This window comes from Aulonocara sp. 'chitande type north' Nkhata Bay, linkage group LG7, assembly GCF_057382095.1.
Source record: "Aulonocara sp. 'chitande type north' Nkhata Bay isolate Kocher_YH1m ecotype deep benthic linkage group LG7, A_spYH_male_GT1.1, whole genome shotgun sequence".
NCBI lineage: Eukaryota > Metazoa > Chordata > Actinopteri > Cichliformes > Cichlidae > Aulonocara > Aulonocara sp. 'chitande type north' Nkhata Bay.
The window spans coordinates 55413143-55431810 of NC_141350.1; the positions used below are offsets into that span (position 1 = coordinate 55413143).

Consider the following 18668-nt stretch of genomic DNA (forward strand, 5'->3'; position numbering starts at 1 on the left):
ATATTGGTCACAAAATGGTGAATAAATCACTTGCTCACTGGACAGTATCTGTCTCCTGCACTTCTTTGGCTGCTTAAGTCAAGTCCTACCACACTGCACTATCATATAAATATTTGAAAAATTCTTTTTTTTTTACATTTTGAGAGCTCGAAATTATGTTTGGGTTTTTTTTCTAGTGCTTTCAACACTATCGCAGACATAAATTTGAAAGACAAGCTGGAGTGCATCTCACCACATGGATCCTGGACTATCTTACCAACCGCCCTCAGTATGTAAGGATCCAGACCGTGGATTACCCTTCTACAAGTCGTGAGCTGTCACGATTTATCTTCTACTCCAGGAGCTGCTTTGCGGCTAAATTGTTAAGTCATTGTTGGATATGCCCTGTTGGCCCTCATACCTATCCTACCTGCCCAGTGGCCTATCACTCTGCTCGGTCTTGGATTACACCGCCTGGCCGCGGTGTTCAACACAGCAATCTAAACACCCTGCGACGGGCTACCGCTAATGACCTAGCTCCTCGGATGGCTTTATTTAATGTTAGGTCTCTTTCAAATAAGGCCTTTCTCTTAAATGACTTTTTCCTTACCACGGGACTGGATGTTCTATTTCTGACGGAGACATGGACTTCTCCGGGTGAGTTTATCCCCTTTTCTGAGCTTCTCCCTCCTGACTGTGCCTTCTTTAGCTCACCAAGGCTCACTGGTAGAGGTGGTGGCCTAGCCTCGGTTTTTAAAAACAAACATGAAGCACGGCTGCTACCCTCCCCAACCTATTCTAGCTTTGAAGCCCAGTTATTGGAATTGACTGGCCCTCGGACTACTCTGTGTGTTGTGGTTTATCGTCCGCCTAAATACCACAAGATGTTTATTTCTGAATTTGCTGACTTCTTGGGATCCATTCTTTTTAAATATGGTTCTGTTATTATTTCTGGTGATTTTAACATTCATGTCTGTTGTATGGATGACAAATTGGCCAACGATTTTCTAGCACTAACTGCTTCTTTTAATCTTACCCAATGGGTGAATGAGCCTACCCATGTTAAGGGCCACACCCTTGATTTGGTTTTTTCATACGATGTGGATATATGTATTAAGGAAATTAGAAACACTGGACTTTCCGACCATTCTCCGGTTATTTTCGATCTTGACCTTGGCAACACCGGATCACGCTTTGAGGCTCCTCTTTGTCCTACGCGTACTGTGAATGCCGATACTCTGTTGAAATTTTCTAATTCTTTTGTGAACTTTTCATTTACTACGTCAGACTGTCTTACCCCACATACACTTGAGAATTTCGCCAATACTCTATTAACTACATGTTCCTCTATCCTTGACATTGTAGCACCGATCAGAATGAAACGCCCCAGAACCTACTCACAATGTTGGTTAAATGATTCTGTTCGTGCCTTACGACGTATGTGTCGACGGGATGAGAGGAGGTGGAGGAAGGATAATCTCCACTTTATGCGTTAGCCGCTCGAAGTTTCAATCAGCTGCCAGAATGGCTAAAGCTGCTTTCCTATCTAAAATTATCACCACCAATGGAAACAACCCTCGAATTTTATTCAAAATTTTCAACTCTGTGGTAAACCCCTGCCCCTCTATGCCTCTGCCATGCTCCCCGGGCCTTTGTGAAAAATTTTCAAGTTATTTTTTGGATAAAGTCGCATCTCTTAAATCTACCCTCCCTTTGGTGACCGACCGTATGCCCACCCCCGATTGTTCCACTACTTTTTGTCAATTTGAACCCGTTTCTCTCTCTACTCTGAAGCATCTAATTGAGAAACTCAATAATACTAATCTTGTACATGATGTTCTTCCATCCCGTATAGTCAAGGATTGTTTTAGTACAATTGGACCTTGTCTTTTGTCCATATTGAACTCCTCCTTGCTGTCCGGCTATGTACCATCAGCTCTTAAACATGCCATAATCCAACCTGTTCTAAAAAAAAGTAATCTCGATCAAAATGATTATGCCAATTATAGGCCGATTTCCAAACTTCCCTTTGTGGCTAAAATTCTTGAGAAGGTAGTTCTGCTTCAACTTCAGACCTACCTGGATGAGAATAACATTAATGATAAATATCAATCGGCCTTTAAACAACACCATAGCACTGAATCAGCACTGCTTCGAGTTTTTAACGACCTTTTACTAATGGCTGACAATGGACGCCCCTCTGTCCTAGTGCTATTGGATCTTTCATCGGCATTTGACATGGTTGACCATAACATACTATTGGCGAGACTAGAGCACACTGTAGGCATCAAGGGCACTGCCTTGGATTGGTTTAAATCTTACCTCTCCGATCGGCTCTCTTCGGTTCACTTGGCTACCTCCTCCTCCTCCGCTGTACCTGTTTGCTGTGGTGTTCCCCAGGGATCTGTGCTAGGCCCTACCCTGTTCTCACTGTATATGCTTCCTTTAAGTGTCATTTTGGAGAAATACCACATTGCCTTTCACTATTATGCCGATGACATCCAGATCTATTTTGAGCTGAATGATGATCTAGCTATGTCCATGAGTAACTTTCGAGAGTGCATGTGTGAGGTCAAGCAATGGCTTCTGGCAAATTTTCTTATCCTTAACGATAAGAAAACTGAAATTATGATCTTTGGCAGTGACGCTCTTCGTGCCAAACTTCATGATGCTTTTGGTTTTCTCACTAGTTCTTTCCCTGACACTGTTAGGAATCTGGGTGTGCTACTTGACAGCTCATTTAAACTTGACAAACAAGTATCTGCTGTCGTCAGATCTAGTTTCTACCAACTTCGCCTTATTTCCAGGGCCAAACATTACATCCTGCACAATGACTTGGAAAAGCTTATCCATGCCTTTGTTACGTCACGACTAGATTACTGTAATTCACTTTATTATGGTCTCCACTCTACCCTTTTACATAGATTACAGACAGTCCAGAATGCCGCTGCACACATTCTAACTAAAACTAGGAAGTTTGCTCACATCACTCCCGTCCTTGCTGATCTGCACTGGTTGCCTGTGAAATTTCGTATTCAATTTAAAATTCTGTTGTTTACTTTTAAAATTACTAATAACACAGGGCCAAGTTATCTTAAGGAACTCTTAAATTCATATCTTCCTACGAGGGCCTTAAGATCTTCCTCACAGTCATTGTTGGTTCAGCCCAGATCTCGCTTGAAGTCTAGAGGTGATCGAGCGTTCGCTCTAGCTGCACCTGAGCTGTGGAACAGTCTCCCGATTGGCATCCAGGCGTCTGATTCTATTCAATCTTTTAAATCACGGCTTAAAACATATCTGTTTGAACTTGCTTTTTCTACCAGTTAAATTCTCGCCTTGCTTCTAGTGTGTTGTTCTAATGTTCTAATGTGTCTGGTTGTTTTGCGTTGTCCTGTGCTGTCAATGTTTTCCATCACTGTGTTTGATGGTTCAGCTTTACAGCTTTACTCTGCTATAGCTCTGTGCTATAGTTTATTCTTATTAGTGTTTTTTTTTACCTGTGAACATAATCTCACACTTATATGACTCTGACGTTATAGTCTTAATTATTTTATTATTTTATTGTTGCGTTGCCTATGTCCTCTATCACTGTGTATGATGGTACAGTTCTCTTTGCTACAGCTGTGTGCTATTGACTGTTCCTATTAGTGGTTTTTACCTGTGAACATAATCCCACACCTATATGATTCTGATGTTTTAGTGTAAATCATTTTATTGTTTTATTGTTTCATGTAAAGCACTTTGGCATGCCCCTGGCTTTTAATGTGCTCTATAAATAAAGATTGTTGTTGTTGTTGTGTGTCTAGTAGAGTAGTTGTGCCTGCAGCAGACACTCCACAGGGAGTGTCTGCTGCAGGCACTACACCACTGAACCTAGGTGTTCACATGACTTGACTGGACACACCCTCTTGACCCAGTGGAGGTAGCCAGTTATAGGGGAATGGTGGTCAAACTGTCATCCCTGCTGGAGAACACCTCCCACCCCCAGACAGATCACCCGGACAGCACTGAGCAGTTCCTTCAGTGACAGGTTGCTGCACTGAGCAGTGAATGTACAGATGTGAAAACACACCACATATGCACAGACTGTGGTCTGTACATATCTTAGTGTGCAGTACACAATACCTGCAGCTAATAACAGCCAACCACTGCATTGTGACACGATCTGTTTTCCTGCTACTAGTAAACCGTATCATTTTATCATATACACAAAAACACATTTAATGTTTATGTACATATATTTAAATTATATTTCTTCTACCCTGTATAGTGTATATTTTCTTCTATTTTTGCAATATATTATTGTTGTTAGGTAAGTTGCATCTATTTATTCCTGTCTACTTTGCTGTTGTAACAACTTCCCCATGTCTTGGGTTAATGAAGGCTATCTTCTATCTCATCTTGTCCCTGATAAATTAGTATCACTGGGTTTGATACTGTTGACTGAGCCAGTTATTTTGAGGCATAACACTGGGGTGTCTTTTCATTTTTATCTGACACGTTTTAGCCTGAAACATTGATCATAATGCTAAAAATCATCCACGGGGAACTGAAACAACAACACTGGGTAAAAAATAACTGTTAAAATATATATCCACAATTCTAAAAGAAAATATAAAAATTATGACCCACTGTAAAATGTAAATAGTATTAGAATTAAATCATTTGCAAATCTCATAAACCCATAGTTTATTCACATTGAACAGATATCAAATGTTTAAAATGAGAAAACGTATCTTTGTAAGAAAAAAAAAGTCATGTTGAGTTTGACAATAATTCAATTTAATTTTATTTATATATCAGTTTTATATTTTCTTTTTTGGCTTCCTTAAAGCCAACTGAAATGTCTGCTAACAGTTCCAGCCTTGAAGAACACACCCTAAACCTACCTGTTTGTACCTGCTGTTTCAGGCTTCCTGCCTGGCCTGGTCCCAGGTTACTTTGGAACACTGTTAATCTAGTGAAAACAACTCTACTCTAAATAAACAAACATACAACCTAAATTCAACATGCACTCTAAAGAGCATTCCAGGAAGTCTTTAGCGAGCATGATTGTTCTAAACTGAAAATCCTGTGTGTGAAGAGAAATAGGTTATGATGCACACAACAGTGGGGATTACAAATCCCAGAGATCCCACAATCAGGAAGCAGACTGGTACAGTTTTTTTTATTAGCGGGCTTGGTGAAGTCATGTGCACAGGCGAGTTTAGATCCATATAGTATCATCCTTAAAAAGAAGTATAGAGATATACAGAGAAAGCAGATGTCAGAGCAATTCCTAATATTTTACTTCCTGATTACAAGGGGTCACGACAGCAGGTAACCCCACATGTGGCGACTAAATTTAAAATTTAAATTTAAAAAACAAAACAAACTTCTGATTAGAAACGGTTTATTATGAATAGTACAGATCCCACATATTTATCTGATCAACCTAAATGGTGGCACTTTAATATTACTGCATTAATATTACTGCAGTTGATGATGATAACCCTTTATTTCAGACATATAAAAGTTCAACCAAAGACATGCAAACATGAAACACATAAAGGTTGAGGGAAACTTAAATACAGGGGAAGAAGACACAAGGGGAATCTAATAAAGAAATGAACTTGGCTAACTTAATGAACTTAAACATAAACATCAAAATAAACTAAAACTTAAACGCTGGGTCAACAGACCCAGGAATGTGACATTCTGTTGATTTACCTTATCCATCATTACCTCCACTTCCCCTCAGCACTGGCATACGCTTGACACAAAGAAAAAAAAAGAAAGGAAAATCGATGTATAAATGTAGATATAATGATAAATATAATTCAGATCAAAATCAGCAAATGGAACTATGAGGGAAGATGTTTGAGGCTTATTTTTTATATGCAGTGGAAAAATCTTGTTTATTTTTACGATATGTCCTAGATTTGGATCAGTTTTTAACATATACCAGTTCAAAGGTTTTTTACTTAATCTGCACTAACTGGTCTAGATAATTAAAAATAAATATTCACATCTTAAAAGATACAAGTAGAATTTATTGAACACATAAAAACACATCTCACCCGGGTAAGCCTGACTGCTCCTGAACCATCATGAGTTCTCCTATTGAGGATTGGTGTCAGTGTCCCTTTTGGCATCTGTGACTGATCATGTGTGTCTATGAAACAAAGATTTAAAGCTGTTTCTGTTGAGATAGCCGTGGAAGGTATTCAGTTCATTCTGATCATGAAGAATGATATGCCCAGAACTCTAAACGCTCCTGCTAGCTACGTGCTCATGTTCACAGCTTCTGAAATTTCATGACAAATCACTGATGTTATTTTATAACTTTAACAGCTAAGAGTCATTTAAAATATCAGCTCAGAGGAGTAGTATTTTCTTATTTTGGCTTCTGAGGCTTGATTGAAAAGAACCCCCTCTGGTGGAGATGTTTTTTCCAGACCTCCTGAATCTCCATGAAGAAGTTGCTGACTGAGTGATATCTCTGCGCTGTGTAATGCTCTTACACTTGACCATGTTGGATAGTCGTTTCTGGCACTGGGAGGATCCAAAGTAGTAGAGCAGGGGATCCAGGAGGCAGTTCAGACTTCCCAAACACAGAAACACCAGATAGAGTGCGTAAGAGCCATCAGGTGCCTCCTGGCTCTTCTCGGTGTTAAACTGCAGGTAGTGTGCAAGCAGCAGACAGTTTGTGGGCATGAAACACAGTAAAAATATCACCAGCACAGTCAATGTCATCACCATTGCTCTTCTTCTCCTCTGTGATGTTCCTGGAACATCATGTTGGACTCTGCTCAATGACCAGATTATCTGAGCGTAGGACACCACTGTGATGAGCAGAGGCAGGAAGAAGAGGACACAGCAGATGGTGAGGAAGTATGTCTTTAACCAGGCGATCTTATCTGTAGAGTGGACATCATGGCAGGTGGTGATGTTCAACTCACTGACGTAAAATGTCTGGTGGATGGTAAAAAGGGGAATCGAGCCAGCGAAGGATAGCATCCACATGATTATGCAGGCTATGACTGCAGCCTGTGGGCTCCTCCAAGTAAGAGATGCTATAGGGTAAGCTACAGCAAGTAGACGGTCCACACTGATGCAAGCTATGAGAAGAACAGAACAATACATGTTCCAGTAAAAGGCAGCAGTGACCACGCTGCACATCGACGGGCCAAATTTCCAGTTGTTGCCTTCAAAGTGGTAGGAGATCTTGAAGGGGAGCATCAGTGCAAAGAGCAGATCAGCTAAGGCCAGGTTCACCATATAGATTGCAGCTGGCTTCTTGGGACGGATCCCCCGAGCAAAGACAATCACGGCACAGAAGTTAATTGGCACACTGATGGAGCAGACCAGCGTGTAGAAGAAAGGTAAAAGGATGATGGACACAGTGCCAGTTAGAAACTTCAGTGCCTCTTCTGAAAGTCCAAAAGATGTTTTATTTGATGAATTATGTGGTGAATTATTATTATCATAGATAAAAACTGCTCCAGATGCTCCATGCGCTCCTGTTTTAAAAACAAAATAGACTTGTCAGTGAATTCTAAAAAACAGAAATCAAAGGTTATTTGCTGGATATAAAACTATGATGGTAACATTTTCTTAGAGTTTACAAATCAGAAACAGACGCAGTTTTAAATCTGTTTGTCCGCTGAATTTACTTTTTAAACAAAAGAATTAAAACACATCCAAAGTCTTCTCTTGTCTAGTTTTGCCCTAAAACTTGCACAAAGCTCAGCGACTGGGATGGTTTGCCAATTAAAGGTCTCTCATCTCAGTTGCAAGCAACTGCAACCAACAAATAAAGCTTATCCATCCATCCATCCATCCATCCATCCAAAATAACATTGATGAGGCTAGTCTTCGGATGCTGCTGTTTGGTCACAACAACTCAGTCTGACCTTTACGTGTGCACAAATTTGACAGACCCAAGAACATTATCTTAAATATATTTTAAAAGGAAATGCATATCACAGTTTCAATTTCTGAACATGGTGAATATAATCTGATGTAAAATTTGTGTATACCTTTCAACACTAATGTTCCTCTTCAGATGTGCAAGCTGCCAGTGCCATAGCCATCAGTGCAAGACTATACATGCAGGCTTTTGAACTAAGGGCTGATAACATGCCTGATGTTTGCTTTCCTTTTTAGTCTGTACCAAGGTCATTATAGTTAACTAAAGATAAACTAAAACTAAACATGGATGTGAAAAAAAAAGCATTTTAAATAATTAAGATGAAATAAAAACTACAAATTTGAACAATTATGTGAAGTTGGAAACTAAAATAAAACTAAAACTAAGGTAAAATATGGATGAAACATCTTTGCTTTCTGACATATGCCCTCCATCCAATAATTATAATTTAAAAAACTATAACAAACACCGAAAGCCATTCAAAATGAACTAAAACTTAACATAAAAAATTGAAACTAAAACAAAAATAATCCCCCTCTCGACACTAACTGACACTAAACAAAACGGGAAATCTTTAAAAAAATCATTAGAAAATATAAAAATATAACTCTTGTCTGGAGAATGCAGTATTTTGTTCTTTTTAAAAAAGATTTTGAAAGCTTGAATCGTCTCACCACAAAACAGTTTTGTCCATTTTAAAATCTAACATTGTTCTTGAAATAGTACACTTTTTTATGTCAGGATTTCTATTGAAAATTATTGCATTCACCAAAACATTTTTTGAATTAGTCTTGTATTTGTTCTAACACAGATAACAATAAGTAATTTATTTGGATTTTATGAGTAGAGACCAACCAATTCAAGACATCACAGTATTTTCAAACTTACCTGAAGTGTTCGCGGCAGAAATACAGCAGAAACAAAACAGAAGTAACAACAACTGTGTTAAAGCCATGTTTGCTTCTCTCTTTCTTTCCTTTTTGGCATCCTTTAATTCAACAGTGTCTTAAATGTCTGTTTTAGAGAACAAGAAGAACAAGAACATGCCCTTAATGTACTTGTTTGTATTTGCTGGCTTTCTGCCTGGCATGATTCCAGGTTTCCTTGGAACTCTTACACAGGGAAAGGAAAATTCCTGGATGTTGGATAAATTGCTTCTCAGTTCTACATGGGGTGGCAAAATATCCTTAGGCAATATACTAACCCCAAGTTGCCTTCCGATGCATTCATTGGAGAAAAACACGTTTTTTTGAGTCAATTTTTACAACATTTACAACAATATTTGTAACTTTTTATATTAAAATCTAAATGTTACGTCTAAATAGAGCTGGGCGATAGAACGATAACGATATGTATTGCGAAATAACTTTTTCTCGATAGAAAAATTTAACTATTGCGATAGGCCTCACCGCTCTTGTTCTCTTAAAAAAAAAAGAATAAAAAGAACAGCCAATCCAAATTAAGTAGTGCAGAGCCGAACCAATCACAACCGCAGCGGCACGTCACGTGACTTGTTACATACAGCACAAGTGCCAAGCCGCACATGTGTATTTGTTTTGGGAAGCAGCCAGCCGCCGTGCCGCCCGGGTAATGGAGGAAATGAGTGTGCCGATTAGAGAAAAATCAACCGAGAGTGTGACCGAAGGTTACCGAAGAGAAAACAGATGATGGCTCCAATGCCGGAGAGATTGTTGAACGGAAGAGCCATAGAAGTTCCGTAGTGTGAAGGTATTTCTGCTATTTCAAGTCAAACAGAGTAGCGCGCACTGTAAATTGTGCCGAAAGCAAGTCTGGAAATACAATAAAGCGGTGCATGCTCAATCTCTGACTGGAAGCGCTAATTCGTCATTCGGCTTTTGTCAGACTAAAGTAACTGTTAAAACTGTTTGAAAAGCTCAGCTATACAACAAGGAGAGATTGAGAATTTCCTTTGAGTTCTCAGTTTATTTGATATTGACAAAAGTTAGTCAATTTTGTCTGTTCTTCTGTAAAACAAGCTAAGATTTATTTTTAGAATTAATATTTTGTTTCTAAGTGGAATTGACAATTTAGTAGTCTGTTTTGTTTGTTCTATTTTGAAACGCTTTAGCGGCTGCCTTTTGTGTAGTTTGCAATATTTGCCATTATTTATCTGAAAAAGTCTCATGTTCCTTAAGTACATCTACCCTGTTGAACTTATTATGGGAAATAAATATTTAAATAAAAACAAGCTGCTGATTATTTCACATTTTACTTGTGAGCAACGGCACATTTAAATCTTACAAATATAGTTATTTGGCTTATATCGTGATATATATCGTTATCGCCTGAAATGAAAAAAAAAAACATATCGTGATATGAAAAAATCTTATATCGCCCAGCTCTACGTCTAAATGTTTAGCTAATATGCACATTTATCCTGCTGGTCAGAGGAAATACCAAAATAAAAGCTTTGTGAAAACCGTGCCTGTAGTGGCGAGGATGTGTGACTGTGGTCCCCTAACGGTTACTTCTAACCGCCATATGTTGCTTCAGTTATTTCCTACGAGCATTTCTGGTAACTTAACTGAAAACATTAGAAGAGCCATTTTGGTGGTCTTTCAGCAGTAGTGCAATTTTAGTGGATGCAGTCTCCACAATCACCAAAGCACTTGGTGAGTTTATTGCAGGGGTGGGCAAACTTTTTGATTCGTGGGCCACATTGAGTTCTAACATTTGACAAAGGGGCCGGAACAGGAGTAGATAGATGGCATGCTTTGAAAACATCACCTCATTGGGGGAAAAATACACATCTTGGGATATGGAGAAAACATGTGCTTTAATTTCCAATGAAAATGAAGAAAAGCATTACAATAAAATCTCTGACTTCGAAATGAGCCTTTAAACACTGAAAATCAAATAAATGAACATTTTATTTTAAAGCACTGAAAGTTCTGTTATCCTTCAGGATATCACATCACTCTCCTCCTAACTCTTTTTTTTTTTTTTTTTTTTTTTCAAAAACGGTAGGAGATGCAGATGTACTTGTCCTGTTCCTTTTATTCAATTTGTTTCCCCGGTGCCAAAAGTCAACAACGACCAGTGCAAGGACGAAACAGTTGCAGCAAGTCAGTCTGTGAAGCGTTATATTTGATCTGCGCGCACTGTTCATTTTAACAACGTGCGCATCACGGAGAGACACACATTTTAATGGGAACAGTGTTGTTGGTCTCCTTTTTTAACCAGCGCATCAAAGTCTGGAGTTAGTTTTGTTGTGGCGATTCTCAGGATTGATCTGAGGTGTAGGTCTGTTAACTTGGATCTGTGGCTGGCTTTGTTGATGTTCATGACGCTGAATGTCTGTTCACACACGAAGGTAGAGCCGAACAAAGCCAACATCATCTGCGCTTTTCGCCTTAGATTTGGAAACGCGGCATCATTGAGTGAAGCATAGAAGTCATTTAGTTTCAGAGAGCTGAATTTCCCTTTTAAGGCAGGGTCGGACTGAAGGTCGATGAGTTCGAGCTGAAGCTCCTCTGGAGCTGTTTCGGGGTCTTGTGACAGAGGAAAGGCCACCAATTGAAGTGACTTGTCAATTTTATCGAAATCCAAAAACCGACGGCAGAATTCTCTGTGCAGTGCATCCAGTGACTCACTGTATTTCTTTACTTTTGCTCCGGCCTCTTTCAGCGTGGCTAGTGTAGGAAAATGAGTGAATGACTTGTTCAAAATCTGCCTGGAGAATAAAGCCAGCTTTAATTTGAAGGCTTTCACGTTTGTGTGCATGTCATGCACAAACTGGTCCTTCCCCTGCAGTTTCACATTGAGCTCATTCAAGTGTGAAAATACATCCGTAGCAAACGCGAAGTCACACATCCAGCTCTTGTTGCTCAGCTCAGGAAATTCATCAGTCTTCCCCTGCCGCTCCAAAAACACGCCAATCTCCTCTTTGAGCTCCCACACTCGTTGAAACACTTTGCCCAAACTCAACCAGCGGACACGGGAGTGATAAAGCAGGTCCTGGTGATCCAGGAACGCAATGAAGGAAGTCCCCGTGCGCGTATGAAGTTGACAAGTTTCACCACAGGATTCACAACATGATTCAGCTGTAACACCGATTTACATAGAGATTCCTGGTGGAGGATGCAGTCGAGGAAAATCACATCCTGGTCAGGGTTTTCATCTTTCACTTTATTCTGGATTCTCCTCAGCAGGCCAACGTTTTTTCCCGTTAAATTTGGAGATCCATCTGTGGTGACGTTAACAAGCTTACTCCAGGGAAGCTTCATGTTTTCGATGGCAGCAGACACTCGTTCAAACAAGTCCTCACCCCGTGTTTGTCCTTTCAGAGACTCCATTGTCAAAAACTCCTCCGTTATTTCAAAGGTTTTGTTGATTCCTCGGATAAAAATGAGGAGCTGAGCAGTGTCTTTGACATCATTGCTTTCATCCATTAAAATAAAATATGTCTTAAATTAAAATAAGTAAACTGTCATGCCAAAAAAAAAGTTAAACACATTTGGACAGTGAAGGAATGTCAGGATTCTTGCTCAGAAAAAGGAGCTGATCAACATGCTCTGAAGTCAGAGCATGTTCCAGTCCACGAAAAAATTATTTGTAACAAAATATCGATTTCTGCTGTCCCTGTATCAATACATTATTAGCAAACAAAATATCACGATACTACACAGTATCGATTTTTTCCCCCACCCCTATGAAATAGTCAATAATTTAAAAAAGTAGAATATAACCGACAGGGGCATGTGATAGGATGTGGTACTGCAAAAGAACAAGAGCAAAGTAAAGAAAGAAAAACCTATTGTGTTTAGTTTTGATAAATTAAAATTAAAATGTATCATTACACTCAGAGGATCAATATGAAATCATAAAATATGCAACTTCTGTATGAAGCACATGACTGATAACTGTTCTGTCCTGAGCTTTTTGTTTCCTATAGCACCCGCTTGACCATAACACCACGCCTAAGGAGGGTAATTGCAAATATTCGAGGGAGGAATATCACCAAAAGTGGGAAAGGTAAGCCCTGATGGGGGTGATAACACCATGAATTTCACTTATGGTCAAATTCTTAAAATTCGACACCAAACATAAAATTTCTCCAAAATTTAGAGACAGAGTGGAGCTCATCTAGATTTGGAGGGTTTGAATCTATAATATTTTGAAATAACACTCAATATAATGTTGACCATGTTGATTATGTTTATACTAGTGTGCAAAGGTTGGCTAATCTGACCAGGGAATGCAATAAACAGGAGTGTCGGAAAAGTTGGTGTTAAAGCCACCTCTGACAGTCCAGACTAGGATGGCGTTGGACATCCTCGGATGGGAACAGGGTTGGTGTGACCAAGGTGTGGTTTGGCTGGTTGTATGTATATTTCAAAATAATACAGCTACCAGTTACCAGGGCATGGAAGAATGACAGACATTATTAAATGAGAAGGAATTTTCTGGGATTGAAGATCCTCTGGGTAAGTGTTTGACCAAAGCATGCATAAAATAAAAGCTATCATTTTGTTATTGATTGGTAGTAGATTGATAATTGGCCACATTCAAAGCTGTATTGACTTGTTGTGGATGCAGTCTACGTCATGTTTAAGAACTCTAATTAACAGATTGAAAACAGCGACATTAAGGGAAGAATATGCAGTGCCGCACAATCAGATGCCAGTGACGGTTGGGCTCAGTGATGAATCAGGTGAGCTGGATTCATGGCTGAATCAAGACATAAATTCCCCTGCTGTGGGCAATAAGGGAAAAACAGTGGGTAAAAAGGGAGTTACAAATGTGAAGTTCATATTAACACACAGGTTTTGTTTCTAGGCAGTTCTGCGGACGCAGGCTCTGGGCGGAGCCAGATCTAATATGATAATTAAATTGATTTCATTCCCTAACACAGGATGACAAGACTGGAGCAACGATACTTGAGAGAAGAATTTCTGATTTTTATATTATGATAGGATGTCACTAACCTTTTCTTTTAATTTTCTCCGATGAATTGACACATGGGAGTGTGTCAAAAAGGGGGGAAGTTGAGTTTTAACATCAAACAATGGTTTTATGAACATTTTTATGACTTTAGTTGTGTTTTTACTAATTTAAGTATGGTAAAACTTCAGCTTATAATGATCCAAAAGTTCCCAGACATTTTTAGAGAACCAATGAGAAGCATATAGCATTATTTTCATGTTTAAGCATTAATGATTGAAATAAACTGAATAGCATTTAGAAGATAAAATGCCTGTGTTCATGAGAAGCTGAGTATCATACTGGAGAGGAAACTGTGGGACGGCAGGCTGAATGAAACACATGATTTTTGTGAAAAAGGTGGCAAATGTTAGAATTAAAAATGGTTAATTTGTTTTTGATTTCTTTTACTAAACTAAGTGGTTATCATTAATTTCAAGGTTCAAGGTTCAAGGTTCTTTATTTGTCACATGCATAGTTATACAAGTATAACACACAGTGAAATGTAGCCTGACACGCTCCTTGACATGTGCAAAAATTGGGGGGGGGGTGTAGAGGAAGAACATTTTATATATATATATATATATATATATATATATATAATGTTCTTCCTCTCATATATATATATATATATATATATATATATATATATATATATATATATATATATATACACTCAACAAAAATATAAACGCAACACCTTTGTTACTGCTCCCATTCCCCATGGGATGGACGTAGAGACCTAAAATTCATTCCAGATACACAATATAACCATCCCTCCCAAACAGTGGTCACAAATCAGTCCAAATGTGTGGTAGTGGGCACATCTGCTATATTGAGATAATCCATCCCACCTCACAGGTGTGCCACATCAGGATGCTGATCTGACATCATGAGTAGTGCACAGGTGTACCTCAGACTGCCCACAACAAAAGGCCACCCTGGAATGTGCAGTTTTTTGCGCTATTGGGGGTCTGGGGACCCAGAACCGGTCAGTATCTGGTGTGACCACCATTTGCCTCATGCAGTGCAACACATCGTCGCATGGAGTCTATCAGATTGTCAATTGTGGCCTGTGGAATGTTGGTCCACTCCACTTCAATGGCTGTGCGAGGTTGTTGGATATTCGTGGGAACTGGTACACGCTGTCGTATACGCCGGTCAAGCACATCCCGAACATGCTCAATGGGTGACGTGTCTGGTGAGTATGCTGGCCATGCAAGAACTGGGACATTCTCAGCTGCCATCTGCCCTGAACAATGTGAACCATGATTCATCCGTGAAGCGCACACCTCTCCAACGTGCCAGACGCCATCGAATGTGAGCATTTGCCCACACAAGTCTGTTACGGCGACGAGCTGGAGTCAGGTCAAGACCCCGATGAGGACGACGGGCATGCAGTTGAGCGTCCCTGAGACGGTTTCTGACAGTTTGTGCAGAAATTGTTTGGTTGTGCAAACCAATTGTTCCAGCAGCTGTCTGGGTGGCTGGTCTCAGACGATCTTGGAGGTGAACCTGCTGGATGTGGAGGTCCTGGGCTGGTGTGGTTACACGAGGTCTGCGGTTGTGAGGCCGGTTGGATGTGCTGCCATATTCTCTGAAACGCCTGTGGAGACGGCTTATGGTTGAGAAATGAACATTCAATGCACGGGCGACAGATCTGGTTGACATTCCTGCTGTCAGCATGCCAGTTGCACGCTCCCTCATTGCTTGTGGCATCTGTGGCATTTTGCTGTGAGACAAAACTGCACATTCCAGGGTGGCCTTTTGTTGTGGGCAGTCTGAGGTACACCTGTGCACTACTCATGATGTCAGATCAGCATCCTGATGTGGCACACCTGTGAGGTGGGATGGATTATCTCAATATAGCAAATGTGCCCACTACCACACATTTGGACTGATTTGTGACCACTGTTTGGGAGGGATGGTTATATTGTGTATCTGGAATGAATTTTAGGTCTCTACGTCCATCCCATGGGGAATGGGAGCAGTAACAAAGGTGTTGCGTTTATATTTTTGTTGAGTGTATATATATATATATATATATATACATACATATAGTATATACACTGGGTGAATGTGCAGTAGTAGCAGCAAGCAGGTGAATTCTGTACATTAATATGAATAGACATCTGACTATTTTACAAGATAGACAATATAAACATATTTAAAATTAAAGGAATTGAAATGTACATTGTGCCTTGGTTTAGAGTGTCTGGAAGAGAGTCCTGTCTCAGTCAATTATAGATGATGTGAGAGGGCGGGTGTGTGTGTTTAGGGCACGGATGGCTTGGGGATAGAAGCTCCTCTTGAGTCTCTCTGTCCTTGCCCGGAAGATGCGGAACCTTCTACCAGATTGCAGAAGTTGGAACAGTTTGTTGCCTGGATGGGACGGGTCCTTCAGTATCTGCGCTGCTCTAGTCCGGCATCTCCTGGTGTAGGTGTCCTGAAGCAGGGGGAGAGCAATCCTGCAGCAGCGTTCTGCTGTACGGATCACTCTCTGGAGAGCTTTTTGGTCCTTCACACAGCTGTTCCTGAACCACGATGTCATGTTCTGTGTGAGGATGCTCTCCACAGCGCCTGTATAGAAAATCCTGAGGATCTTTGGAGAGACCCTGAACTTCCTCAGTTGTCGTAGGTGATACAGGCGCTGCCTAGCCTTTTTGGTCTGGACCTGAATGTGGGCAGCCCATGTCAGGTCTGAGGAGATGTGGACACCAAGATACTTGAAGGACTGCACCCTCTCCACTGGAGCTCCATTGATGATAATGGGCTTGTAGTCTCTGTGCTGACCCCTTCTGAAGTCCACCACCAGCTCCTTGGTCTTGCTGACGTTCAGCTGGAGGTGGTTGTCCTGGCACCACGATGCCAGATTCTTCACTTCATCCATGTAGGCCGCCTCATCGTTGTTGGAGATGGCACCCAACACCACTGTGTCGTCAGCAAACTTCACAATGGTGTTGGAGCCATGGGTGGCCACACAGTCTGAAGTGTAGAGGGAGTAGAGCAGTGGCGAGAGGACACATCCCTGAGGTGCTCCTGTGTTGATGGTGATGCTGTTGGAGAAGCACCTGCCCACCCTCACCACCTGAGTTCTGCCAGTGAGGAAGTCCAACACCCATGCACACAGACGGCTGTTAAGTCCCAGATCCCTCAGCTTTGTGAACAGTCTGCAGGGCACTATTGTGTTAAACGCTGAACTGTAATCAACAAACAGCATTCGCACATAGTTACCCTGTTTCTTGTCCACGTGGCTGAGAGTGGTGTGTAGGACGTGGGCGATGGCATCCTCTGTGGATCTGTTGGATCTGTAGGCGAACTGCAGCGGATCTGTGGTGTCTGGGATGGAGGAGGAGATGATGTTCTTCAGCAGCCTCTCAAACACCTTCATTACTACCGAGGTCAGTGCAACTGGCCGGTAATCGTTCAGGGATGAGGGTTTGCTGTTCTTGGGCACAGGGATGATGGTGGATCTTTTGAAGCATGTGGGGACCACAGACTTCGCCAGGGACTCGTTGTAGATGTAAGTGAACACACCTGCTAGCTGGTCAGCACAGCAGCGCAGCAGACGGCCGGTGATGCCGTCTGGCCCCGCCGCTTTCCTTCTGTTCACTCTCCTCAGTGCCGCTCGGACGTCATGCTCCGCGATGCTGGTCACCGGTCTCTCGCTGATGACGTCACTGTCCTCGGTAGTCAGGCGGTAGATAGCATTAGCCGCCTAGCTAACCTCGAAACGGGCGTAGAACCGATTCAGCTCGTTGGTGAATGCAGAGTCAGCGTTGATCAGCGCAGTGTCCCTGGCTTTGTAGTCCGTAATGGTGCGTAGTCCGTGCCACATACTCCGTGTGTCGCCCTGGTGGAAGCGGGACTCCACACGTTCCCGGTACCGGCGTTTGGCATCTCTCACCGCGCGCCGCACGCCGTATGAGGCCGCTTTGTAGGCGCTCATATCGCCAGTGGCGAGACCCGCGTTGTAGGAGGCGGTCCTGGCGTTTACTGCAGTGCGGATCGATCTGTCCATCCACGGTTTCTGGTTTGGGAATGTGGTGACTCTCGCAGTGGGGATAATCTCCTCCGCTAGCATATTGACGAAGCATACTGCTACTTCCGTAAACTCGTTGATGTCGACTGCGCATGCTCTGAACATGTCCCAGTCTACGTCGTTGAGTGCGTCCTGTAGCGTAGCTTCTGATTGGGCAGTCCACCGTTTTACTTCCCTCTTGGTCACGTCTTCCCTCCGTATGCTTTGTTTATACTGGGGAATGAGGAAGATGGCGTTGTGGTCAGACTTCCCAAAAGCTGGGTGTGAGCATTTGACAGAGTTAACTGGAAATTTCTATTTGCAACTTTACACAAATTTGGTTTTGGATCCTCTTTCATAAACTGGTTAAAAATATTATATAACTCCCCAACAGCTTGTGTCAGAACAAATGACCAGACATCCTCCAGCTTCTGTCTCTTGAGGGGCACCAGGCAGGGATGCCCACTCTCCCCTTCACTGTTTGCAATTTTTATTGAACCACTAGCAGCAGCAATTAGACAGAATTCAGTAATTAAGGGCATAAAATGCAAGAACGTGGAACATAAAATCAGCCTTTATGCGGATGATGTGTTACTCTTTCTCCAGAATTCACAAACCAATATCTCTGGGGTGATTGAATTGATAAACTCTTTTGCAAGAATATCAGATTACTCAATTAACTGGTCAAAATCTACAGTCCTACCGATTAATTGCTCCTTCCATAATTCCTCTTCTACACCACTGCAATCGGGAAATATAAAATATTTAGGTATTAATGTTTCTCCCAAGCTTGCAGATCTAACTAAATTAAAC

At 41.2% G+C, this 18668-nt stretch overlaps 1 protein-coding gene and 1 pseudogene across 1 annotated transcript; both read right to left on the reverse strand.

Annotated features, from left to right (window-relative positions):
* Positions 1-5266: 5266 nt before the first annotated feature.
* On the reverse strand, positions 5267-8877 carry LOC147326293 (proteinase-activated receptor 1-like). The gene is made up of 2 exons (XM_086302597.1): positions 8780-8877; positions 5267-7481 (listed from the first exon to the last, which is right to left on the reverse strand). Exons 1-2 carry the CDS (start codon positions 8844-8846, stop codon positions 6337-6339), a joined length of 1212 nt encoding a protein of 403 aa, XP_086158723.1. The 5' UTR covers positions 8847-8877; the 3' UTR covers positions 5267-6336.
* Positions 8878-11056: 2179 nt separating this feature from the next.
* On the reverse strand, positions 11057-12546 carry LOC147326294 (general transcription factor II-I repeat domain-containing protein 2A-like; annotated as a pseudogene).
* Positions 12547-18668: the final 6122 nt, after the last annotated feature.

Excerpts from the sequence above, each read along its gene's own strand:
- LOC147326293 (XM_086302597.1), bottom strand. The coding sequence starts at position 8,846 with ATGGCTTTAACACAGTTGTTGTTACTTCTGTTTTGTTTCTGCTGTATT. Across the intron at positions 7,482-8,779 it reads TTCTGCCGCGAACACTTCAG|GAGCGCATGGAGCATCTGGA; the intron begins GTAAGTTTGAAA and ends TTTTTAAAACAG.